The sequence below is a fragment of the Lissotriton helveticus genome, chromosome 10 (assembly GCF_964261635.1).
Source record: "Lissotriton helveticus chromosome 10, aLisHel1.1, whole genome shotgun sequence".
NCBI classification, from domain to species: Eukaryota; Metazoa; Chordata; class Amphibia; order Caudata; family Salamandridae; genus Lissotriton; species Lissotriton helveticus.
In genome coordinates, this window is record NC_136071.1 from 247,362,790 (window position 1) to 247,386,861 (window position 24,072).

General features: G+C 43.5%; 1 protein-coding gene across 1 annotated transcript in view; it reads left to right on the forward strand.

Moving 5' to 3' along the window:
• COQ7 (coenzyme Q7, hydroxylase) overlaps positions 1 to 24,072 on the forward strand; it is a 168,141-nt gene that overhangs the window by 34,302 nt on the left and 109,767 nt on the right. The window contains exon 3 of the mRNA XM_078664222.1: positions 22,598 to 22,712. Coding sequence (XP_078520348.1) covers positions 22,598 to 22,712 — 115 coding nt within the window. The remainder of the gene's footprint in view (positions 1 to 22,597; positions 22,713 to 24,072) is intronic.

A 24,072-nucleotide genomic window follows, 5' to 3' on the forward strand; every position in this document is an offset into this window, starting at 1 on the left:
CTAAAGTGCTTGCAAATAGACTGCTAGCGCACCTTCCGCACTTAATCCATCCGGATCAGTCAGGCTTTATACCAAATAGGAATACAGCGCTCAACCTCAGGCGACTGCATGGCGCGTTGGCTCGGACGCACACCCTGTCGGAGCCGTCGGCAGTCATATCCCTGGATGTGAGAATGGCCTTCGACATGGTGGAATGGAGCTACCTTTTTGCGGCACTCCCACACTTGGGCTTTGGCCCAAAGTTCTGTGCATGGATCCGACTCCTGTATGCCGAGCCTCTGGCGTGTGTGGCGGTAAATGGGCACCTGTCGGACGCTGTGCCGCTGGCGAGGGGGACACGTCAGGGATGCCCCCTGTCGCCGCTTCTTTTTGCATTGGTGTTAGAGCCCCTCGCGGCGTGGATTAGAGAGACCCCTTTGCTACAGGGTGTTCGGTGGGCGGAGGGATGGGAGGACCGAATTTCCCTATAAGCCGACGATATTCTGGTGTACCTTACGAATCCTGAAAGTTCCATACCAGTACTTCTTGAGATGTGCGATGCTTTTGGAAAAATCTCTGGGTATACTATAAATTGGTCCAAATCGGTCTTATACGTGCTGAAAGGACCTGCACCCCGACTCCCCTTGGGCTGCCCACTGGTGGTGTCCCAGGACTCCTTTAAATACTTAGGTATTCATATAACGGCGGACCCAGCAAACTTTTTCGATAAGAACCTCCCCCCCCCCCCCCCCCCTCGAGTGCTTACGGAGAGATGTGACGCACTGGGAATCGCTCCCTCTGACACTGTTGGAAAGGCGGCGTTATTTAAAATGATGGCCCTGCCCAGGTTTTTATAGGCTCTTGAAAACACGCCGTTCCCGGTACCATTAAAATACTTTAAACAAATAGCAGTGCTGGTGTCCACGCTCTTATGGGGCAACAGGCTGGCGCGCATAGCGCAAGCAAAATTGCACCGTGGATGGTATGATGGAGGCATTGCGCTCCCAACGTTCACTTGTATTACTGGGCTGCACACCTCAAGATTATCAATCAATGGATACACGCCCCTCAGGCGGATCCAGCACATAGGGCACAGTTGGGCACGGGAAATATGCTGGCTGCCCTACATAATAAAGGACAAGCTATGAAGTTGGAGGGACCGACAAAAACACACAGCCATGCTATGGCACACAGCGCAAGTAGGGTTGGGATGGAGAGGGATCATTACCAAACTTACCCCACTCTGGGACACCAGGCAATTGGGGACACTGAGGAATAGCAAGGGTTTTGAGCAATGGGACAACATAGGTATCTCCACAGTGGGTGACCTGTGGGACAAGGGGACGGTCATCCCATTTGACCAGCTCAGACAACAGTATGAGCTTGCACCTACCGAGACCTTCCGCTACTTACAAATACGCCACGCACTCTTAGCAGTACTACCGCAAGACACAGAAGTACCTGAGGCCTCCCCCCAGAAGACAGGCAGCTCACAGACTTCATGCCAAAACGCGCCACATCCTTCACCTATCGCAAACTGGTTAATAACCTGCCGGACCCCACTAAGACACTGAGAGACAGGTGGGCGGCAGATATTGGGGACATGGACGAAGCGGAATGGCAGGAAACCTTAGCCTCACCCAAAGAGGTGGGTATTCCGGCAAGGCTCAGGCTTGTACAACTTAAGATTTTACACTGTACATACCTCACCAGGAGCACACTACACAAAATAGGCAGGGCACAATATTCGTACTGCCTCAGGGGGTGTGGGGACGACGGCTCTTTCTTCCATACGATATGGGATTGCCCACTGATTACAGACTACTGGCGGAAGATACTACGAACAATATAACAGACTATGAGTGTCTCACTGATGCCAAAACCACGCAGATGCCTTCTTAATGTGTGGGAGCCCAATGACCTATCGCGACACGGGCAGACATGGGTAACATTGGGCCTCATGGTAGCAAAACGAAACATAACATAGCGCAAAAATGGGGGTCTGCAGAACTGCCGTCGTTGGCGGCTTGGTGTAAGGACATGGACATCATTATGTTGACTGAGAGAACTGTGTACATAAACCGGAGATGCCCCCGGAAATGGACCAAAGTATGGGCAGCATGGAACACGTATAGGGGGGATAAATGCGAACCAATACCGGACTCTGATTAGGGTAGTTCAGATGAAGAACTTAGGGAGGGATAGGGGAGCTGGGTGGGAAGGGCCAGTTTCGGCTAGTAAAATAAACAGCTGGTGGGAGGTGGAGGACGACGAAGATTTGTGTCAAGAGTTATTTCAGCTTACTGTAACCTATGATTATATTTATGCATGCTGACTGTCTTGCCGATGCTATGAACGAAAATAATAAAAACAGTTTAAAAAACATGACTGTTCACATACCTTGATAAAAATTCCTACACATAAACAATAACCTACTCAAAAGAAGAAAAGAAAATTAATTGTGTAGTTTTCAAAGATAGTACATAGTATCAGTTTTTACAAATATTTCCTTTATGTAAACACTCTCCTTTTATATTGTAGTCACCACTGGGTGCAAGCCCCCCAAAATATGTAGTCATATAAACCAGCCATATAACCAGTCATATAAACCAGGTTATAGTCCTATAAACCTGGCTACGTGTCTGTTCATTTTCAAACTTCACCAACCGCCCCGTATGGCAGCGTCTCAAGAGTCACAGTCAAGGGTATGCCTCCCTCACTGCAGCCTGAGCACTGAGATAACAGAGAAAATAATCTAACTTGTACGACTCCTAGTGCTGATGTGCTAAGAAAGTGGCTATTCCCTAGGCGATCTTTGGAAAATATATGTAATGTACTTCTTTAAAGACAGTACCCTAAAATGATAACGTCCGAAACAAGAAAAATGTAGAACATCACAAATAATTTTTATACAGCACCTCCTTTCACCTTTGCTCAAGCCCCCGTCTCATGAGGAATAGGATGTCATACTTATGTAGGGCAACCACTTCAGTTACGCCTTGTTCCTTAAAGCCCTCCTTTACAGCAGTTGTTGGTTGTGCTACTTTTTACTTCATGCACAGGCGAGGGGTGTGTTTTTTTTCTAACCTTGTGTTTGATTTGCTGGTGTTGGAAAAGCTTAATCTGTTAGCCTAAGTAACTTTGGCACTCCTGATGGGGGATCCATTGAGCCGGATACGACTGCAGACAACCTAACGTAAACCCCTTCTGTGCGGAGGCAGGGGACCGAAGGCCATGGGACATCTTCAACAAATTTTATTTCATTGAAACAAACCTGTTATCTTCAACAGAATTGCAAGGTCAAGTGGAATGGGTGTTTGGTTCCTGCACGTATGGAAGGGCACAGAAAGGATCATGTTACAGCCGCAAGAGTAGCTGCAGCTCCCCTCATCAGGAAGGTGGTGCTTCAGGCCACACTAATCTAACTTTACCACTCAGAGATGCTGATGCAATTTAACATCTGCTCTCATATCTAGGTCGAACCCAGTTGTACCTTTATTAGGTGTCCTCTTGCAGTGGTGACAGTGGCTTCAATCCCACCCACCACTCCCTTGTGCACTGCTGATTGGCACTCCGGTATTTCATATGCTACTCTTGTTTGTCTCTTGGGGTGGCTTGAACTCTGCACCAGTGTGGAGCAAAGTATCTTCATGTGAGCCCTGCTTTTTTCAGATTGCAGGATGAATCAGCTTTGCTGGCGCTGAAGTGCAACTTTGTAGACGCAGTGATATGTGGGAGCACAAGCTTATTTCCATAGAGAGGGTTCATCTAACATCCCAACCAGCATATTAGCCTAGTGGCGCTTGCATTGCTGTCTGCGAAATGCAAGCATGCAGGTTGGTAGTTGGGAATGTTTTGCGTTTGATCTTGGGAAATATTTTTTTTTTCTGTTTTAAACTAAAATGTAAGATTTTTATGGGCGTACCATAACAATAACATTGTGGTGTAATCAAAGTGTGTGTATGTATCTTCATGCAGCCAACCAAATTGAGTGTGACTCTTTTCATTTGTGTTGTGTTTTAAATCGGAATTCATGTTTACCAGTTCTGGAATATTATCAGATGCAATAAGAGACATGTAATCGCGATGGAATTGATGCTGGGGCATTGTGCATCAAGAAAGTATGATGTTTGTGTTTCTGTGCAACATTGTCCATTTGCTTAAAAAATCCACAGACTTTGTGCTAATTAAAATCTCTGTAAGAAAGCTCAATATATCACTGAACCTAAAATAACTCAATGTGCTTCCCCTGCCTGATTGAACACTTAGTAATTTTTTGCCTCAATGTAAAAATGGTAACTCAGACAAACAAGATAGCATTGCAAGTAACCCCATCTCTAGTGATGGTCATGTTGCCTGCTGCACCTCCCTTGTCGGGCTTGTAATTCAAAGGCTCTGAAATAAAATACATGGAAGGGGGTGTCTGCATATGCCTTAAGGCTATAGACCGAGCTTCTCCTCCACAGCAGATTTTCTCCCCCTATTTTAAGTTTGAGTTTGTAATAGCGAAAATGGTGGTATTGTTGAAGTTTTTTATATCTATTCGTTCCCTACTTATCTCCTTGGTCTGGGCGGGTAGGCAAGCTAGGATCTCCTGGGGACTCCTAACACTCCCCTTACAACAAGGCGGCCTGGGGGCCCCAGACATTCAACTATATGCCCTCAGCGCTCAGGCGCAATGCCTGCACTTCTTGGTGCACCCAACCCCATTCCAGCCCCACACAGTGGTGGAAATAGACATTGCGGCTCCGATCCCTCTTCAGGTGACCCCATACCAGGAATATAAACAATCCTGTGAGGATATAGACACGGTTGAGACCTTCAGGTGTGTGTGGGACAAACTTAGAGAAAGGGCTAAATTCAAACTTCAATATGCGCCATCAATTCCAATGGCATACAACCCCATGCTACCAACAATGGAGGAGAGTGCAAGCAAAGCAGATGAGGGTAGAGCTGTCCCCTCCTCAGAGCTATTTTTGTATTATAAACTCAGAGCCACATGTAGAACTTTGCACAAATCATTTCCCAACCCCCCCTCCCACATTATTTGCCCTGGAAAATGTACTCCAGGCGGACTCTCCCCGTAGGCTCATTACACGCATTTACAACGCTATGCAGTCTTCTGCCCCCCTTTTGCAGCCTGGGTCCCTCCAGGCGTGGAATGTTTTAATTTCAGTGCCCATTACAGAGGATCAGTGGGCGTACTGATGCGCACAATTTAAGGCCTCCACAGATTCTACAGGACCCCTTCCAAACTTCACTGCATGGGGGTTAGAGCAGATGCAAAAAATTTGCTGCGAATTTTTTGCATATTGCGTGGGACTGTCCGGTGCTTTCCCCTTTCTGGTCCAACATATTCACCACAATACATGACATAATGAACACAGTGGTTGACCCAAACCCATTGTCGGGCTCGTTGGGATACGTCAAAGACACTCCGGTCGCATTAAAAAAAATTACATGCTATGCTACTACTCTTTGCTAAACGCCGGCTAGCTATGCATTGGGAGAGGAGGGGGGCCCTTTCCAAGAAAGCATGGATCCAAGACGTTACATTTGAACACACTCGCAATTGACTACCTTCTGGGAGTTGATGCCGTCAGCATCTCGGCCCAGAGATATATGGGGGCCATTTATAGACTGGGTGAGCGCACAGGGTGGGGAGAGGTGAAGTACTGGGTTTTTAAGAACCCAGTGGTGCCAGGGAACACACCCTTAGACTTCGGGTCCTTCCTGTTTCAGACTACAGAAACACAGAGTCTTCTACGTGAAGTCAAAGATCGAGTTTATTGGCTGCAGCCGTAAAAGGTGTCCTAGAAGTACAACACGGTGTATATTCTCAGGAGACTGCTCAAACTTACAAAGCCAGTCTTCTCTTTTTATACAAAATATTATGCTTCAGGCAAACATTCCTTATTTTACAGTTGACCATTCACATATTTTCACTACAAAGAGAAAGCAGAATCATGATGACAAGCTTATTTTCAGTTTGTCCAACCCAAAATAAATTACCCGGCAAAGCCCAACATTTTCATCAGATATCGACGGACCCCTAATAAAATCGGGCACCTCCTCCTCATAAAGCAGGTCATAAAGTAAGGAACAGAGACAGGTGTGTGTAAGATTAGGAGTGGTTTGTGTGTGATGAAAGGTTTATGGCATGTTGTGCCTTGATACTATCTCGATCGGCCACTGGGAGAGGAACTGACCGAACAGGTTTGGCCTTGGGCAGTGGAGTCAGCTTGCCCAGGTCGTGCAGGAGTCAGCAAAGGTGTACGTGTCTTTCAGACTAGTTTTTGGCTTTAGTCACCGGCCTATGTGAGGGCAATCACAAAATGGCTGTCGTTCACAAAATGGAACCCGAGGGTTCAGGATGGAACCTCTGGTTTCAGGGTGAAGTCGTCACTCGAATATGACGAAATTGCTTGTATATAGTATACTCGCCATTCTCGGTATGTTGATATCAAAATCGTCATGATACAACGATGTTTATAACACGGGTCCAGAATTTTCAGTACCACAGACCCTCCTTTTGCCCTTACATAGGCAATAACCTATACTCACGCTAATCTGAGTCCAGGTCTATATTCATAAAGTCATTGAGATGATGCTGTAGCATCATCCTATTACTTAGCTCGTCCCTCGATACAGGTTTCCTTACACACGATGTAGCACAGAGGCCACATATAGCAGGAGCACACTGTACGCACAGACAGAACAGGAAAAGAATGGCTAAGATAATCCCAATGACCATCAGAATCTTCCATCCCCAGGCGGATAACAGTTCCCAGAACCATCCCATCAACGACCAATCTCCTTTGTCCACATGAATAGATTCGGAAATCTTATGCAGTTTGGAAATGGCCTGGTACACTGTTGGAGCGTTATCTGGAATGAAAACGCGGCAACTCGATTGGATCACTTTACATACCCCACCTCGGTCTGCAAGTATGACGTCTAACGCGACCCTGTTCTGAAGAGTCATAAGGCGATCCGACTGGAGCTCTGCAGTCAAGTTACTAAGGGCACCGGCAGTTTCAACTACGGTGGATTCAACCACCCTCGTCAATTGCCTTATGTTTCTGCTGTTAACCATGGGTCCCCAAAACGGCAGAAAACCCTTAGAGAAGTCTCCAAATTATTGTCCTGCAGTGTCTTCTTCACTGAAGACACCTCTAACTATCCTTGTCTTATGGTAATCTGCCGCAGCTGTGTAGGTGGGAGGCAACAGGAACGAAACAAAACATGTGCCCGAAAAGTCAGGGGTCAACCATGCATAGGCTCTATCATGGCAGATGAAATAGGTGCTAAGAACAAAGGGGAAGTCTGAGACGCAAAAACATATGTCTCAGTGCAGATCCTCTTCCCTAACTGAGCTCTGGGATTCTTGCCATTACCTTGCAGACATAGGTGACCCTGATGGGGTACAATCCATATCGGGGAGGATCTCTTTGCTCGCTGGTTGTCACTCAGAGTAACTCCATATCCGGTCACGTTCCATCCAATATATGCTATGGTCTCATCTCTCGGGATAGTCTCATAGGAAGTATCTTCCCTAATCATATCTACTATACCCTTAACTAGAGCACTATTCTTTGGATTGTCTTTTACAGAACGTAGGGGGTGGACTTCATGTGCATAAATGAACATCGTTCTGTATGCCCACACAGAACCATTATGGCTGAAAGGCAAGACCAAGTAAGGGATACCTTTATCAGTAGTATGAGGCATAAGACCACACACCCAACAGTTAGTTGTGTTCATGACTAATTGGTGTTGGTGTAAAAGCTGAACGAAGGAGTTATTGATAAACTCTAATCTCCTAGCGGATTCATGTTCAGGAAGAGGGCGGAAAGAATGTGGGGAGGCAGTAGAAGGAGGTATGGGCTGTGTAGTGGGTGCAAATGTCACTTGAAAAGAGAATAAAACATATCCTATTAAAAACATCATTGCACTGAACAACATGAAAATGCATAATATCAAAAAACGTTTCTTGGTCATCATTCTACATATTTTAGCTTTGAAGTTCATTTCCTTGGCAGGTCTCTCCATCTCGAAAAACTCCATCCTCTCTAATTGCTGCTCGAGATGGTAGGGTGTTCTATGCTAAGGAATGCTTCTGTCAGTCCAGGGCAACTCCCTTAGACCAACCAGAACCGTCGACCTAACGTCTTCGGCTGCACTCCAAAGACTTCGGCAACCGTGACCCTACAGCTGAACCCGGATGGTGGTTCGAAAAACAAAACTAAAAAAGTTTCTCAGATGAGAGAGCTGCACTTTAAAAAAAAAAAAAAAAAAATGGTAAAGGGAAAAAAAAGAAATCTCTTTATTTGTCCATAGTTCTCGGCCTCAGGTTATAACGTCTTTTTCCAGGTAATGTCTGGTCTTGGAACGAGGGTTCAGGCTCTGTAGTGTCCAATCGGATTGACGGTGGCACTGTCTCTTGCAAAATATTGTCACTTTCACCTTCAGAAATTGTTCCTTTTACACGCGCATCGCTGAAAGGCAGAAAACGGGGCACAGTCTCAGTCTCGGAGTCAGCAACACCCTCCTGGACCCACCGGTCGTACGGCAGAGGCAAAGGGACCCTCTTGCAGTGTACGCCGTGGATCCAGTTTTTCTTTCCTTCCACTCGAACGGCAGATCTCGTTGAGAGAAGAACTAGGTGGGGGCCGGTCCAACGGGGCTGGTCATTCTTTGTCCGCTGAAAATTCTTGACCAGCACCCAGGATCCAGGAGTAATAGGATGTCCTGGAGCTTCAGAGACCTGAGGCAGAGTATCGTGAACCTGTTGGTGTAAAACACGCAATTTAGCCGTCAATTCATACAAATAATCAAGCAGTACAGGGTGTTCGATCTCACTGAATTTTGTCGGCCTAGGCACTCCCCATATGTTGGCCGGACGGCCGAACACAATTTCATAGGGACTAAGTCCCACTCGCGAATGCACAGTCATTCTGGTTGATAGGAGTGCCAAAGGCAGACCGTCAGGCCATTTAAGGCCAGAGCTCGCTTGGATTTTGGCCAATTTTAGTTTTAGCGTGCCATTATAGCACTCTACTAGTCCAGCTGATTGGGGGTGATTTGCAGCGTGGAATTTTTGCTGGATACCTAGCCCTTCACATACTTTCTTCATCACTCGACCCACAAATTCACTTCCATTGTCACTCCAGACCATTCTCGGCATTCCAAACCTAGTGAAAAATTCTTTGACAAGGGCTTTAGCTGTGGATAAGGCAGTGTTGTTTTTCAGGGGGTATGCTTCTATCCATCTCGAGAAGGCACAAACAACAACGAGTACGTATTTCAAATTGTTGCACCTTTCCATGTGGATGAAATCTAGCTGCAAAGCCTCGAACGGATACGTTGGAGGCACAAAATGACCAGCTGGAGTTGGGGTTCCCCTACCAGGATTGTATTTCAAGCACACCATGCAATTCTTGACCACATTCTCTGCACACTTAGGAATTCTAGCATTTTGCCATACTGGAGCCAACAACTTACAAATCCCTTTCACACTGATATGAGCCATTCCATGGGCCCTTGTAACCACTGCAAGCACATATGCAACCATCGCTGATGTTCTGACAATTCAACCCAACAACCATTCGCATCCATTTTACCCGTACTCTCTCTCCACACATTCAACTCTTTCTCTGTAGCTTCAGCTTGAATAGACTTCACACTCTCTATCGTGTCTTCACACATTCCAACGTCACCAACCCATCTTGCAGGGCCTGCAACATACATTCGACTCATCACATCCCTTGCTGTTTCTTTTGCGACTTCATCAGCAAATGCATTTCCATGACCAACATCATCAGTAACCTTTTTGTGCGCACTGCATTTCACAATCGCAACTTGCAACGGCAAAGTAAGTGACTCGAGAAGTTCATTCACCAACTGACCATGCTGTATCTTAGCTCCATGCGAAGTCAGAAATCCACGTTCTTTCCACAATCGTCCAAAACTGTGGGCCACACCAAATGCATACTGGCTGTCAGTATATATAGTCACTTTCATCCCTTTTGACAACACACACGCTCTTGTAAGTGCAATCAACTCTGCTGCTTGGGCTGAATTATGTGGGATACGTGCAGCTTCAACAATCGTATACAAAGTCGTAACAGCATATGCTGCAGTCGTATCGCCATTCGGAAGCTTGAAGCTTGAACCATCCACCCATAAGGTACCATCACACTTCACAAGAGGAGTGTCCTGAAGATCTATTCTCCCTTTCGTTTCTTCTTCTGTTCTGAGAAAACAATTATGCTGTTCAGAAGCATCTGTCTCTGCTACAATCGGCAACAACGTAGCTGGATTCAACGTGTTGCATCTCTTTATGTGTACATGACTCGCTAAAAGTGTCAACTCATAACCCGACAATCGAGCACTAGATAAGTGCTGTGTCTTGGTCCTGTTTAACAAAATGTCCACTGCATGTGGAACCATTACAATCAACGTATTATTCATCACTAAACCAGCAGACTGCCGAATCGAAACAGCTGCTGCCGCTGTGGCTCTCAAGCAACTCGCAACGCCCTAGCTACCGGATCTAAAGTCGACGAAAAATACGCACATGGACGTCGCTTGTCCCCAAAAGACTGTGTCAACACTGACAATGCACAACCTTCCTTCTCATGGACATACAGTGTAAAAGGCTTACTGTAGTCGGGGGTACCCAACACAGGAGCCGAACACAATACATCACGCAATTTGGAAAAACTTTTCTGGCAATCTTCAGACCATGGAAGGGGATTCGGTGTATCTTTACAAGTCAATGCTACCAAGGGTTTGGCCAGTAAAGAAAAATTTGGTATCCATTGTCTGCAATAGGATGTAATGCCCAAGAAAGCGCGCACTTCTCTCTGTGTCCTTGGCACACTCAATTTTGCAATTGCCTGAATTCTTTCTGGGGTCAGTTTCCTTCCCTCCTTCGATAAGAGATGACCTAAGTAGGTCACTTCTTGTCGACAATATTGCAATTTTGAAAGGGACACTTTGTGGTGTAACTCAGACAAATGACGTAACACCGACAATGTGGCTTCTTTGCAGATTTCCTCAGTATCTGCAGCAACAAGCAAATCATCAACGTACTGAATAAGTGTAGCGCTATCAGGTAAAACAATCGTATCAAGCTGTGTTTTTAAAGCTTGACTATATATTGATGGGCTTTCACAGTAGCCCTGGGGAGCGCGTTTGAAGCGGAAGCTTCGACCTCCTAAACTGAAGCCGAAAATATCCCTACTCTCTTCGGCAATCGGGATGCTGAAGAAGGCATTCTTCAAGTCAATCACCGAGAACCAAGTCGCGGAAGCTGGAATCATAGTTAATAGGGCAGTGATATCAGGAACAACTGGAAATTGTGGCACAACGATTTTGTTCACTTCTCTAAGATCAATCACAAATCTGTAAACGGGTGGCTGAGAAGGGTCAGGATGCTTCAAAACAGGCAAAACAGGACTATTGCAAACGTTGCCTCTTGTCTCTTCAATTACATCTTTTTCAATCAAATCATAAATGATCGCTAGCAATGCTTTTTCACCTTCACTAGAGATTTTGTATTGGGGAATGCGTGGCATTTTGACATTGGCTTTCAATGTCACAACATATGGCGGTATTTCCAAAAGACCCACATCATTAGGACCAGTAGCCCAAAGAATATCAGGAAGAAACGACAATTCTGTTGGAATTTTATCCCTCGACAAATACATTGGGGAGACTACTTTCCTACCTAGTGTAAGCTGCACTCCTGAAGGAGAACAATACAAAGTCGCATACAATCTTTTCAACAGATCTAATCCCAACAAGTTCTCGCCACAACCTGTTGTCAGAATAATGGGTGCTTCGAATTCATAAGGTCCAACAGAAAGGGACATAGGACTAGAAATCGGGTTCCTAACCGGGGCGCCAGAAAAACCTACTGAAACATTCATTTCGCCAGACAAAGGTGCGCCAGGGAGTTTAGAGTGTATAATAGAACTCTTTGTAGCACCAGTATCCAACAGAAAAGGCTCTGACACACCTCATGTAATCACCTCAACATAAGGTCCACTCTGATCTACTGGAACTGAAACAACTTCCTCTCTTTGTCTATGGCCGTCCTAGCAATCATTACCTTCCATATTCTCATCTTCCGCATAGTAGTCATCAGTATAGTACTGAGGCATCCTACCAGACGCGTTATTCTGCTGATCAAAACTATTCATTGAATTCTGAGGTGGAAAGGAACGCGCGTTCTGGGGGAAATTTCCACGTCCTCTACCTCTAGGCGCTTGTGGAGTACCTCGACCTCGTGCGCTAGAAACACCGTTCATACGCTGTAGCAGAGCAGGGCAACTACTTTTAAAATGGCCCTCCTCTTTACAATATGCACACTGATTAGGGCCTACAGGAAAGCGTTGTTGAGGATATTCGGTCCTTTGCATGTTTCTCTGAAACTGCTGAGGCTGCTGATAGTTACTCTGACCACCACGAGGCGGGTACGCCTGCTGTAAAAGAACCTTGGTTTTTAACTCTTTCGTTTTCTTGTCTGCTCTATCTTTCTCATCTTTATCTCGATTTTCGTAATACTGGGCAGTCGCCAATATCTGTGCTGAAGAGGAAACGGCCCAAGAACTCTCTGAATCTTTCAATTTTTTACACAATTCAGGAAGCAAATGGTGCACAAACTTGTCAACGAACAACCGTTGACCACCTTCTGTACTCATGTCTTGACCACTGTGGTCGATAAAAGTCTTCTCAAACCTAGTGAAGAAATCAGACACGGTTTCCTCTTTCTTCTGCTTACATGCAGACAATTTGTCCCAATTAACACAAATAGCAGGCATTAAAGTTTTCATAATGCAAAGAAACAGAATGGAAGGTGCACTCAAATGAAGTCAGTAACAAAAGTAATTTATAAATATCTTCTTCTTTATTCAAAGGTTATTCGTGTAGCAAAGGCACAGCCAACGCGTTTCGTTCCCATTTGCCTTAAGGAACTTCGTCAGGGCTGTAAAAATTACAAACATATATATATACACATAAAAATACAGAAAGTATATTACATATAAACAAAAGTGCTCACAACACTAAACTGAATTAGACTAACCCAACAAACAACACATCACAGTAAATATAATACAACAGTCAGTATGGCCCATTTAAAAAAACGTCCAATTACATGTCTTCACTGATGTTATAGTAATGATACTAATGGTTTAGGAAGATAGATTTAAATAATTATATTTACAAATGCTTGTAGCCTGGGAAGGACTGTTCCAGGCTGTTCATTTTACAACATAAAAAGAGGACTGACCCATGTCCGTATCCAAGTATATTTAACACTAATCACAAAGCAATAGGTAAAGGATAAATTAAGACAAGAGACATATAGCTAGAACCGGACTTCTCAAGAAAAATATTTTAAAAATACACCAAATAAGAGGAAAAAGAGGAAAAAGGAAATGAGTTATTTAAGATCACAGGAAACTTTGTAAGTGCAATTAAGAAAAGATAATCCAGACCTAAGAGTGCAAGAAAAGAGAGAAAAAAGAGAAAAAAACAAAAAGTCCAAAAAGAAAAACCATAAGGAAGAAGCAGATAGATACACCAGTGTGTAGTAAGTCCTTACCGAGATAGGTTTCCTAAAGGGCAGAATTCGTGAGTCAACCAAATTAGATGACCAGGAAGTAATCTCTTGCTCGCTAAGTCGAGGCTCGTGACCTAAGAAAAAACGTGATTTAGTGTAGGGTAACAAGCGAGGAAGGTCTTCATAGCATATCATTCCGGAGATGCAGTTAAAATCAATATACAAGGAGTACTTGTAGTTTGGGACGTGCTAGACAGCGTTGGTGATATACCAAGTAACAGGGCAATAAAAACCCTGTATGGGTAAGGGGTAGAAACAGCGCGGAGATCATATCACTCGGGATTGGGGCACAATGGGTTTATTAAAAATCTAACGTAACTATGATAATTAATATCGCGCCAATCATAGGTTGGCAACATCCTAGCTGTTTGAAAAAAATTATACTTGTACCATTTAAATAAAATTATACCTTGATAGGGAAATTTCAACCTAATTCCAGAAGGCCATGAGTAGATCCAGTTGATGCGGCAAATTCTAAGTTGTAAATGCTAAAAGGGGTTTGAACACAGACCAATAGTAGATAGTTAAAGAAACTGACCCTGTAATGTCATATCCTACAATCATATCGCTAGAAGAGAATTACAAGGCCAATGATGTCAACCCCTAAAGTTCGGGTAGAAAAATATGTATATATATTAAATATTAAAACCGGGGCCACCGTGCTAGCTAGTACCACCTTACTAGGGTGTTCTAGGTCTATAAATATGGGGTGCTAGAGGCATAATGCAAGTAAGGGCCATAAGGGGTAACCAGAGGGTCAACATCTTACCTATTGCAAACCCCAAGTAGGAAACAGTTAAAAAAAGAACGGAAAGTGTCTTAGATCTAGAATCACAATTTGAGAAACATGCATTAGCCCAATAAAGTGGTAGTCTAAAACACATGAATACAAGGTTTGTGGCATGTTAAATTGAATAACGGTACGTCAGAAACACAAGAGCACAAAATTTGTAACATATCAAAAAATAAATAGAAATACATCACTTTCAGATCCAGAGAAAACAAGGAAAAATGCTCGCAATGACGCTATGTAGTCTAGCTGTCAAAAACTCCCAGGAAGCGACAAACATAGTAAAGTTAATATGTCCCATACCAATGGGTAGTGCATCAGAAGTGAAAAATCATTACCTCCTTCTAAGGCGTCAGCCCGGTGGCCATTATCCAATATTTATAAGAATTCTGTAAATTTCCCGCTAATGTAGGGTGAACGCCGAGGGTCAGGTAGTGACCCGAGTTGTAATGTGAAGTTGTAGTGCCGCACCTGTATCAATGAAAAGCTCAGCGCGGTATTAAGGATAAGTCCGATAATATGATTAAGTGTTAAAGGACATGATTCCCAACCCGTCCCGGAGAGCGTGCCCTCCCCCCCAAATGAACCCCTGTCCGAGTCCCTTACCTGTGATAGGGTCCGGTTCCACGTACCGTCAGCAAGAGAAGCGTCCCGTAAACAGTATTCAGACGCCATGCTGTTTATATAGGAGTATATGGGACGCGCCAATCGTTCGTCCATGTGGAACCCGCCCACAAGGACCTTGTCATGTGACAATAGAGAACGCGGCTTCAGTGTTCATTCAAGTGGAGCCCGCCCATAAGGACTTGTCATGTGACAGTAGAGAACGCGGATCCACTATTCTATCAGCGCCATATTGTAGTGTGGGAACTATACAACATAAACTAAACGGTGCAAGTAATGCTAATTCGTTCAAAATGCGATACTACCTAAATTAAACAAGAAGGGTATTGCAATTATACTAATAATTGCATTCGGAATCTAACATTTGATATCATTGAAGTCGTGGAATGTAATAAAGATATAGCCGGTATGTCACCCACAGCACACGTAGTGATACGATTATATTCTGAATGGTAATGTTTATGTAGTCAAGAAAATAAATAAAAAGGGTTTAGGAAATAGATAAAATAGATGGAATAGATGGAAGAATCGCAACAAACAATAATTAAAAAAGAATAAGTTTGTAGAAGAAATACAGTACCCCACCATTGCATTCATAAAATGCAATATTTCACAGGTTACTGGATCATGCAAGTTCCCACTAGGTGCAAAGTAACAAGTAACACACAATAAATCACATAATGGGGGCTACATGATTGCAAAAATAAGCTCCCACGCATATGTACATAAAAGTATCAGTACAGTATTATTAAAACAGGTATAAGAGAGATTACCAATTCCCTTTTTGTTAATCAGCTATACTTTCAGTCCGTCCCCGAAACATGGCAAGTCTGGTATCCAAAGTTATAACAGCCACATTTAGTACACAGAGAGATACAGCGAAAAGAAACAGTATATACATGGAGACAATTCTAGATATGTATCAAGAGAGAATTTCAGACAGAAATAAATATTAAGGACATCGCTTTTATAGACATGATTCTGGGATTCAAAGTAAGATGAGATTAAGATTTAGGGTTAACAGAGGAAGTAATGAAGCTCCCTATCCGTGTTATGCCCCATTTGGGTCGCCTTCAAGCGGCAAATCCATTTTGCTTCCCTTTGGCGAAGTGCTAATTCACGGTCACCACCCCGACTGTCCTGTGGAATATGGTCGATTCCATAGAACCAGAAGGTTAGGTCATTGGGATGTTTGTCATTGTAATGCGCACTGACAGGATATCGGATGTCCTTATTTATTATAGCTCTACGATGCTCCTGAATCCTGGTCTTCAGTGGGCGGACAGTGCTTCCAACATAGATGATATTGCATTTGCAACCCAAAACATATACCACATATGGTGTGTTGCAGTTGACCAATTCAGTGATTTTATAAGTTTTGGAGGAGTTAAATGCAAAATCATAGGTCTTGTTACAGCCATAGGGGCATATATTGCAAGACCCGCAAGTGAAAAACCCATGGGGTTTTGGAGGAAACCATATTTCCCTCACATTCCTTACATTACTCTTGCAAAGAGTGTCCCGCAGGGACCTTCCTTCGCGGTAAGTAACTTGAGGTTTGTCGGTGATTACATTTGACAGAATACCTTTAAGGGTGGTCCAATTCTTTTTAAGAATGTTATATACCTTGCTACTGTTGGTATTGTATTGGGTTATAAATCATACTGGACTGTCCTTCTTCTGAGTGGATTTAAGATTTGTGTGTTTTGAACAAAGGGTATCGTCCCTACTGAGTTAGCTGGCTCTCTCAGCGGCTGTATTTACTACATTGCTTCTGTAGCCCCTCTTCAAGAATCTGCTACTAGCTTGTTGGATATTGTCAACAAAGGTATCATCCTGGCTACAGTTTCTCTGTATCCTTACCATCTCCCCATACGGGATGTTATTAATCACAGACTGGGGATGTGCACTTTCGGCACGTAACACCGCGTTACAAGCTGTTTCTTTCCTAAAGAGAGTACTCTGGACAACATCATCTTTGATGTAAAAATGAATGTCCAAAAAATCCATTATGCCTCTAGCACCCCATATTTATAGACCTAGAACACCCTAGTATGGTGGTTCTAGCTAGCACGGTGGCCCCGGTTTTAATATTTAATATATATACATATTTTTCTACCCGAACTTTAGGGGTTGACATCATTGGCCTTGTAATTCTCTTCTAGCTATATGATTGTAGGATATGACATTACAGGGTCAGTTTCTTTAACTATCTACTATTGGTCTGTGTTCAAACCCCTTTTAGCATTTACAACTTAGAATTCGCCGCATCAACTGGATCTACTCATGGCCTTCTGGAATTAGGTTGAAATTTCCTAATTTTTTTCAACCAGCTAGGATGTTGCCAACCTATGATTGGCGCGATATTAATTATCATAGTTACGTTAGATTTTTAATAAACCCATTGTGCCCCAATCCCGAGTGATATGATCTCCGCGCTGTTTCTACCCCTTACCCATACAGGGTTTTTATTGCCCTGTTACTTGGTATATCACCAACGCTGTCTAGCACGTCCCAAACTACAAGTACTCCTTGTATATTGATGTTAACTGCATCTCCGGAATGGTATGCTATGAAGACCTTCCTCGCTTGTTACCCTACACTAAATCACGTTTTTTCTTAGGTCACAAGCCTCGACTTAGCGAGCAAGAGATTACTTCCTGGTCATCTAATTTGGTTGACTCACGAATTCTGCCCTTTAGGCAACCTATCTTGGTAAGGACTTACTACACACTGGTGTATCTATCTGCTTCTTCCTTATGGTTTTTCTTTTTGGACTTTTTGTTTTTTTCTCTTTTTTCTCTCTTTTCTTACACTCTTAGGTCTGGATTATCTTTTCTTAATTGCACTTACAAAGTTTCCTGTGATCTTAAATAACTCATTTCCTTTTTCCTCTTTTTCCTCTTATTTGGTGTATTTTTAAAATATTTTTCTTGAGAAGTCCGGTTCTAGCTATATGTCTCTTGTCTTAATTTATCCTTTACCTATTGCTTTGTGATTAGTGTTAAAAATACTTGGATACGAACATGGGTCAGTCCTCTTTTTATGTTGTAAATAGAACAGCCTGGAACAGTCCTCCCCAGGCTACAAGCATTTGTAAATATAATTATTTAAATCTATCTTCCTAAACCATTAGTATCATTACTATAACATCAGTGAAGACATGTAATTGGATGTTTTTTTAAATGGGCCATACTGACTGTTGTATTATATTTTCTGTGATGTGTTGTTTGTTGGGTTAGTCTAATTCAGTTTAGTGTTGTGAGCACTTTTGTTTATATGTAATATACTTTCTGTATTTTTATGTGTATATATATGTTTGTAATTTTTACAGCCCTGACGAAGTTCCTTAAAGCAAATGGGAACGAAACGCGTTGGCTGTGCCTTTGCTACACGAATAACCTTTGAATAAAGAAGAAGATATTTATAAATTACTTTTGTTACTGACTTCATTTGAGTGCACCTTCCATTCTGTTTCTTTGCATTGTGGTAGATAATACATCCTATAGCAGCGTATGTTGGGAGAGATTGCACCACTCTAACCTCTGAGAACTTTAAGATCTGTTGTGCTTGACCTTGTTTGCTGCTTTTGGTCTTTTGGTTATATTAAAGTTTTCATGTAGGTAACGATTTTACCAGGGAGTTCTGCAACTACAGGCTCAGGTTTAGCACTACCAACTTTTCGGCCATCTGCAGCAGAAATATTAGCCCAGGTGTCACCTAACTCCTGCGCATGATCTGTGTGACGAATCAAACCCCATAAAGGCTGTGGAACAACATTTCCAAACAACATGTCGATATCTGCCAAATTCATAACACATGAGTCTGCAGTCTGTGATAATTCCTTGTAATATCCTGCAGGGTTTTTACGGGGGTCAGGTAAAGTCTGTTTAAGGGCCAATACTTCAGCTCGCTTCCAAGGAACATGTACCCAAACACGCTGAAAGTGAGGCTGAACAGGTGGATTAGCTGCTAGATCCCCTTCTTTCCAAACTGGGGGAACCTCTCTCATTGGATATTGTCTCGCTTTCCTCCTAACAGAGGAATCATGCTCAAACAATGACCGAGAAACATCCTCACTCCTAAACAATAACAATGTCGCAACTGCTTTTTCAACATCGGAACCCACAATTGTGCCCTTTGCAAACTCGAACCGTATACGACATAACTCAGGCGGATTGGACTCCAAATCATTTTCCTCTAAATCCTCACAAAGAAAAGTACACATTTTCTCAAAAACGTATCTCTGCTTTGGTGCTTCCCACTGATGGAAGACATCCATAACAGAATCTAGCTCATATCTTGTGGGGTCTGTAACCCATTTGTGTGCCAAATAATTCAATGTTTCCCGCTCTCTAGAGTCGGGCATTTGACTACGCAACTGTTTGTGTGTTGAAGCAGGGGTCAAACTTGCTGCCCCAAAAAGAGGATACAGAAGACTAGCAACTGTATCAGTCATTCTCTGCCGAACAGAAGGAGAAGTCGATGAAAGAACAGGAGTAAAAGCAGAGTGAGGCAAGGCAGATGCAGATGCAGTAACAGTAGGAATATCAGAAGAGGTAGTCGATGCAGTAGGCAAAGTCGTAAGAAGTACAGGGGGAGCAGGTAGCAAGGTCAGCGGCCCTTGAGGAGGCTGAGCCGTAGCAGTAGGAGCCAACTGAAGAGGAGCAGGCGGTTGTGGAAGAACCTGGGGCACAACAACCGGAGGTTTCACAACTAAAGGTTGGGGAGGTGCAGTAGCACTCTGCGCATAGGGGGGTGGCGAATTCAATAAGTGAGACATTAAAGGATCTTTCTCAAGTTCTTTTGCTGTATCCTGCTGGAGAGGTGGCAAAACAGGATAGCATTTATCAATCGCCATTTTACGTTGCCTGTGCAACTGTTCTCTCGCTTGTTCTTCCTCGTCATCTTTATATTGCATAGCAGCTTGCATTATCGAAATACCCTTTTCTCTTTTATTCTTTTTAGCTAATTTAATTTCTGTCTGTTTGGCTTCTTTTTGCCATAGGCGGAAAGAGTCAAACATCGCCGGCCGGGCTTTCTTCTTAAAGAGTCTAACCTCTAGATTATCTAATATCTCTGTGTCAAAACTACCATATTGGGGCCATTTTAAAACACCATCCTTTCTGGTGTATCGGATCCATACTTCATTATACGTGATGGGGCCCACGCCGTGTTTCACGTAGAGCTCATAGGTTGGAGTTCCAATCGGAGGAACCGGACATGAATCCTCCAATCGGGAATCCCTATTACAACCAAGACAAAACAAATTTCCAAGTCTGCTAAGACCAGGCATCTTCGCTCTCTAGTCTACTTTCAAACTTCAAAGGATTATCGAATACGATAGCCTCGTGAATACACGAGTCCCTCGGCTTTGGTACTTGCAAGTTCCAAATCAAAGATCCCAAGGGGATACCCAAACTAAGAACCAAACTAAGGACTGGGAGACGCTCCACTTGTACTTAACTGAGGTATCGATGACGTCACCAGAAGACTCGTCTATCGTTTCACTCTACCAATCATCAAGGGTCCAAAGCAGGGCGATAGTCATGGCAGCAGTCCTTCGTAGCCGTCGGGAAGCGGGGAACCTCGCAGCAAAGACTTTCGGACCACGTCGACATACAGGGGTCGATGAAGTGGCGGCCTTCCTCCAGAATTTTCACACAAAGCTCCTCACGAACCTCTGGCTTGGACCGGTACCGCTGATATCGCCCCACAATGGGCGCCAACTGAAGTACTGGGTTTTTAAGAACCCAGTTGTGCCAGGGAACACACCCTTAGACTTCGGGTCCTTCCTGTTTCAGACTACAGAAACACAGAGTCTTTTAGGTGAAGTCAAAGATCGAGTTTATTGGCTGCAGCCGTAACAGGTGTCCTAGAAGTACAACACGGTGTATATTCTCAGGAGACTGTTCAAACTTACAAAGCCAGTCTTCTCTTTTTATACAAAATATTATGCTTCAGGCAAACATTCCTTATTTGACAGTTGACCATTCACATATTTTCACTACAAAGAGAAAGCAGAATCATGATGACAAGCTTATTTTCAGTTTGTCCAACCCAAAATAAATAACCCGGCAAGGCCCAACATTTTCATCAGATATCGACGGACCCCTAATAAAATCGGGCACCTCCTCCTCATAAAGCAGGTCATAAAGTAAGGAACAGAGACAGGTGTGTGTAAGATTAGGAGTGGTTTGTGTGTGATGAAAGGTTTATGGCATGTTGTGCCTTGATACTATCTCGATCGGCCACTGGGAGAGAACTGACCGAACAGGTTTGGCCTTGGGCAGTGGAGTCAGCTTGCCCAGGTCGTGCAGGGGTCAGCAAAGGTGTACGTGTCCTTCAGACTCGTTTTTGGCTTTAGTCACCGGCCTATGTGAGGGCAATCACAAAATGGCTGTCGTTCACAAAATGGAACCCGAGGGTTCAGGACGGAACCTCTGGTTTCAGGGTGAAGTCGTCACTCGAATATGACGAAATTGCTTGTATATAGTATACTCGCCATTCTCGGTATGTTGATATCAAAATCGTCATGATACAACGATGTTTATAACACGGGTCCAGAATTTTCAGTACCACAGAGGGGGGGATCCATGGGGATCTTTGGGGGTTCGTAAATGAGTGCACATCGCATGGGACATGCATTGCTGGACGAGGTATTGGTGGATTGCACCCTGAGTGGCAGCTGTGGACATACTAGATAGTTTAATGACTACTAGAATAACTAATGTATAAGGGTGACTTATGGTTATTTTAATATACTTGTCTGATGTATTCAGGTTGACCAGGACAACATGAAAAAAACTTTTGTACTATTATATGCTCCAATTAATGTACAAGAACACCCAACTGATAATGTTTAAGTGGGCAACTGGCCGGTTGTTGTGATGTTTGTTATTGTTATTCAAATGTCAGTGAAATACTATAAATTCATAGCTTCATCTTTCTGCCTCACATGAACCGAGCGTAACCCCCATATCTGCCCCTTGACAGCTCACCATATATGTGTACTTCCTGTGAGCTGTGTAAATGTCATCTGTATTCCGTGCACACAGGATGTGCTTTCTTAGGACTGTACAGTGTTCCACTGCACGCTTGGGACAGGTCAGTGTTATATAAATACCCCCAATAAACGAAAGCACATCTTGCATGCCTGGTTTGTATTATAATACACGCAGTGGGCATCAGGCGGTATGATTAGTCCGTGCATGTGGAATCAGACACATCATCAATGACATAATGTAACCCTCCGTGATACACCATTGACCTGCATTGTTGTATTGATGTCACTGCACACTTGGGACAAATCAATGTGTTATATAAATACACCCAATAAACGAAAGCACATCTTGCACGTCTGGTTTGCATTATGATACACGCAGTAGGCACCAGCAGTATGATTAGTCCTTGTATGTGAAATTAGACACTGACATAATGTAACCTTCCATGATACACCATTGACCTGTATTGCTGTATTGATCTCATTACCGCTTGCAATGTAAGATGCTCAAAATTTGCCGGCAACCAAGGTTTCTTCCTGCTTTTCACTTGTAACATGTACTTTTCAGCAAATGTGGGATCAAGAGAAAGAACACTTGACAAAATTTAATGAATTAATGATTGCTCATCGTGTTCGACCAACCATCTTGCTGCCTGTTTGGAATGTTGCCGGCTTCTTGTTAGGTGAGTTTTTCTTTTGATGCAAGTGAAATGATTTGTTTGTATACCTGTTTAAATCGGTTGTATTCATCATTAAGTCACCTGTTGACCTGTAATGGGGCTGAGCTGTCCCCTGTCTCTTGTGTCATTTGCACTGGCCAAGGAAGCATTGATTCGCAAGGTGCTAGCAGTAGGACTCAATAAAGGAATCCTAGTAACTGGCTTACAGCATATTCCTATGTGCTGATGATGTACTCTAATAATTTGAAGATCCAGTGATAAAACAGGAAATTACTGTTTAACAATTCGGCATAGTGAAAAAATTAGGATCAACTACTGGGGTAAACCGTTTTTTTATATATATATATATATATATAAATCAAAACTTTATTGTTGTGTTTTTATAAGGGTATACAAGAGGATGACTGCATTGAATTGTGAAAAATTTGGTGAACCATCAAGGAATACATTGTATAACGACTTGGAAATCAGGCACAATGTTCACAAATTATATTTATCAGATTAATATATATGCATATTATCAAGCGCATGTAAGCAAAGTTTTTGGCCCCTTCTTCTGGCATGCCACCTGAAGACAAAAGTCCTCCCAGGCTAGCATGCTGAAGGACGTCTGCAGTGATGGCCGCACGAGTCAATTGGTTCCTGTCTCGTTTGACATAAGTTTTAAACAGCAACCAAATCTTTCCAAATGTAAACATCTTATTGTTAAGTAGTGCAGTTAGGCGTTCCATAGCATAAATGTGCCACACCTTGGTCTCCCACAGTGTAAGATCCTGGGTTGGAGTAGGCTGAGCTTTCCCCCCCCGCCCCATCCAACAGCAACACCAGTGGGTCCAATGGCAGAATCACTGAGCAAATCAGGCCGATCTGTTGGAGTACCTCACTCCAGAACCGCTTTACCAGCGCACACTGCAACCACATATGGAAATATGTGCCCCGCTCCCCACAACCCCTCCAGATAAGGTCAGAGCCCCCATCATAGTATGGCTGCATACTGGGGTAAAGTACAAGCTAGTGAGTATTTTGTAGATGTTAGCTTTGTTTTGAAGGCAGATAAATGTCGCAGCCACCTGTGTCCAAAGTTGCTGCCAGATTTAATCCGGTATTGGTGTCTCAAGGTCACACTCCCAGTGTGACTGATATGTATGGTTGCGTGCAGGTGCGTGTTGTAGCGTACCATCAAACGGTCAACCTCTGGTTTCAGGCCCGTATTAAAATCGCCTCCGATAACTAGATCGCCCATGGCAAAGCGTGCTATTTGAGGAAGCAATGAATCGTAGCACTTGTTTTTGCATTCATTGAGACCATAAATGGAGAAAAAAAGTGAAGTGGCATTTGCCCATACAGGCTGTCCTGCTGGCCG